Source organism: Puntigrus tetrazona, chromosome 4, assembly GCF_018831695.1.
Source record: "Puntigrus tetrazona isolate hp1 chromosome 4, ASM1883169v1, whole genome shotgun sequence".
Lineage (NCBI taxonomy): Eukaryota > Metazoa > Chordata > Actinopteri > Cypriniformes > Cyprinidae > Puntigrus > Puntigrus tetrazona.
The window spans coordinates 15354039-15357809 of record NC_056702.1 but is presented as its reverse complement, the minus strand read 5'-3'; the positions used below and the strand labels follow the sequence as shown (position 1 = coordinate 15357809).

The 3771-nt window shown below is 41.4% G+C and overlaps 1 protein-coding gene across 1 annotated transcript in view; it reads right to left on the bottom strand.

The window, feature by feature from the left end:
* Positions 1–2254: 2254 nt before the first annotated feature.
* LOC122343379 (protein phosphatase 1H-like) overlaps positions 2255–3771 on the bottom strand; it is a 13294-nt gene continuing 11777 nt past the window's right edge. The window contains exon 10 of the mRNA XM_043237806.1: positions 2255–3564. Coding sequence (XP_043093741.1) covers positions 3417–3564 — 148 coding nt within the window. The 3' untranslated portion in view covers positions 2255–3416. The remainder of the gene's footprint in view (positions 3565–3771) is intronic.

Below are 3771 nucleotides of genomic sequence, written 5' to 3'. Positions count from 1 at the left end.
TAAAGTGAGGTCAAAGACTTTCCATGAATTTTCCGGTTGTGATGAGTGGATAAGGATTATTACAATCAGACTTCTGTTCTGATAGGGATCTATGGTATCTCTATAAAATTATTATTATTGCAAAAAGCCTTTCACAGTCAAACAAATACTTAGCGTAACTAGGAAAAACGACCCACTATTAAAACATTTCCATACTCATTCAAAATTTAATCTCCCGTGCCTGAAAAAAAAAAAAAAAAANACACTGGTAATTGCGACACAGAGAACAGTTTTCTCTCATAGTATATAAAATACTGAAATCCGTGTATGGAATGTCGCTCAGGGCTATCTGAATGAGCGTAAAATGGCCTACAACACCTCAAGGATTAAAGATCAGGCCTTTCTTAAGTCTTATCCGAGCATTCGGTCGCTACAGGACACAGCCTTTGGCCTAAGGCACGTTTTGAGAAGTCAGTGCTACGAGACAGCCGACATGTCATCTTGACAGACTCCTCGGTGGAACAACAGGTTAGTTAGTCGCTCGGCTGGGTTCAGACGAAAAGTTTTGCACACAACTGAAGCGCCGTCGACTGCAACGCCCTTGCACGACTGAAGGAAACTGATTTACCCGCGACTGGAAACGGCACGCCGAGCGGCGGGCGAACAGATAATTAGCGTGTCGAAGAGCAACCAAAACTCGCGCGGAGCTTTACGATTCGCAAATGCGGTTTTGTGTCGTTTTTAATAACCCCTCAACTACCCACAGAACTGCGAACGCGAATTCCCGCTGTTGTCACGCCGACCAGCGGGTTTAAACTACAAACGCGACACAATCACCACACCGCGAGCCGTTAAAAACACCAACGAGCCCGTTTAAGAACTAACGCAGCGCGTCTCCCAGCCACCACCTACTTTCCCCACAGCGCCTCGGCAAACTTGTTTTCCACCAACATTCCTGAACTCCGACGTGCCGAATAAGATGCCGTGTGAAGCACAAATACCTTATTTCCTCGCGGGCGTCGGATTCCCCGTCGATCTCGCGTCGCGTCCAAGTTTTAGGCGCAATGTGGAGAGATTTCGCCCGATTATCGCTAAGAGGCGAGGCTCGACTCGCGCAAGACCCGCCCGCAGTAATGGGAATCGCCGTCGCCCGCTGCGCCGCTGAACGCTGAGCGGCGGAGGAGGCGGTTCGCCGCTGAGGAGGAGCACTGCGGTCCCTCCCTTCGACTCCGATAATAATGACATCATTCTGATCGCCCTGGAGAGCCCACGCTGCTCTTAGCTTGCGTCCTGGTCCGCGCGTGACCCCGGAGCACAAAAGCGGTCGTAGCGGGCAGTCTTGTCAAAAATCAGGATCTTAAAATCGAATAAATGAGCTTTGCGTTGAGGTATGGGTTGTTGGGACAGTGCGGTATTTGACAGATATGAGTATTCGAAAATCTGGCATACGAGGGTGCAAGAATAAAATTATAATGATAATAAATGAAGTGCAAATTGAGTTGACGAACATTCAGACAATGACTAGACAGGCAGGATATTATGTTGTCTTTTTATGATCGTTTTTCATAAAAGCAAAGGGACGATGGTACGCATTTTCATTGCATGTATTTATTATTACTATTAAAATATTTATTGTCCAAATCAGTGTTATAGCAATTTAAATACACTGTTTTATAAGATTAATTGCAAGTTTTATAATGGTTTTACTTTTTAAATTCTGCACAAAAGTCCATAATAAGCTAAGATTTTTGTTTTATTTAGTTTTAATGAAATATTTTTATTCAGCAAGTATGCATTAGATTGACAAAGGTGACTTGTATGTTAAAAATGCTTTTAATTAATAATACTTATAGTTCAGTTCAGCCTCAGTTCCATCACAGTAATAAATTATATATATATAAACAGTTATTTGAACTTTTAATAATGTTCACAATATTACCTTTTTTGACTGTAAAATATGCTTCATTAGTAAAATATGATTCACATGTACATTCTCATAATGTACATTTTACATATTTAGTGCTTAAGGGCACATATTACTATTTAAAGTGTACATACTAGTACCTAAATGGTATATAAGTACCATCTGGGTACCACCCCATTGACAGCTTTATTTGTATTCCATTTCTATTTTTTTTTCTGAGAGTATGACTGGTCACTATATTGAACAGCATATATGATAATATAAATAATTGCTTCTAAAAACAAGCTACTGTGCAATGCAATTGCATAGAATAGAGCATATTAATGTAGCGCAAAAATAACAACATAACCATTATAAAAAGGATAGATTTATTTAGAATTAGTCACATAATTTGCAAAGAGTAATCCTTTGACAATGAATCATCATTCGAAAGTCAGAAATCAATATATATTTACTATGTACTCCACAGACACAACACTGACATCAAATAAAGGATTTCAGGTACATTCAAGGTTTACAAAAAGACCAATGACTGACGAAACTAATTCCAGGTTTCTCAGTTTCAGGTTTTGATCTAAATGGTTGTTGGATTTGAGATTCTTCACTGACACGGTTTCAGACCAAATCAGGTTTTATCTACAGCAAAATAAACAGGCCATTCAGCTACGATGTTCAAATCTACAGCAGTTCAAGCAATCAGTTCGGTTGTGAATGAAAAGCCCGGCGATGTCAATGACTTGCGCTGTACTGGATGTTTTGGGTTATTTGTACATGGCTTATTGATAGGTCTAGGGAAAATGAGCCTAGTTCTACAGAACTATATTTTATACGAGTTCCAGAATATAGACGTTTGCATTGCTTCCATTTAAAAGGATGCCCGTTTGAACCCGAAACAGCTGAAATGAACAAAAACCTCAGCATTCGCAGGAAATGCCCATCGTTTTTTTTTTTGTCGTTGATTGCATCTTGCTATAGAAAACCTTATATTCAGTCGAAGGAAACATTCTTTGGAGACAGTCCGAGAACAGTTAAGAAATATAATAAGCAGTTGAATTACAGCTCAAATGGATTCTGCTACATATAAAGTGCTTCGGTTTTTATTTCTCTTGCCATCGGGGCTGATGTTTTAGCAGTATTGGCTTTTTCCTTATGCCACACCGAGATTGAGATTGAAACGACCCACCGATGTTAAAGAATACTCAAGGGATACGAGCCCTACCATCCCGTACTGACTTGCAGAGGTGCGTTCGACAAATCAGAAAGGAAACGGAGAGCGAGAGGAATGGCACTTGATGATGTCACCTCACACCTGACATGGGCTTGACGATATTCATGGAACGACGAGGAGGAGGAGGAGGAGGAGGAGGACAAGGGGAAGTTGCATGTAACGTCTCTCGTATCCGAGCCTTCTGACGGATTGAAAATGGATTTCTTGGATTTCCTAGCCCTTTCTCTGGGATGGAGCCAGGGACGTGTCCTGGTGTGCTTGTCCAGTGAAGGTGGACCGACCCGGTCATGTTTCTAACTCTGCCCCGGCCAATGGAATGACAAACACGGTGATGTCATCACCGGAGCCAAGTCTCTCATTGGGCAGCCGCCAGCCTCGCTCCTTCAGGACTCCGCGCGAGCGCATCAGGAGGTCTTGTGCTGCTGAAGTGTACCTTTTAAAAACATGAAACACGCCGTCAGCATTTGGACTTTAAAGTAAACGAAAAATAATCATGGAGGGCCTTGGTGATGACAAACTGTACACTGACATCTACTGGTCTAACTACTACAACACACCTGATTTTTTAGAATGCGATTAATCACAATTAGTCATTACGCAGCAGTAATAAACTAACATTAAAAAGTTTTTTTTTTTTTTT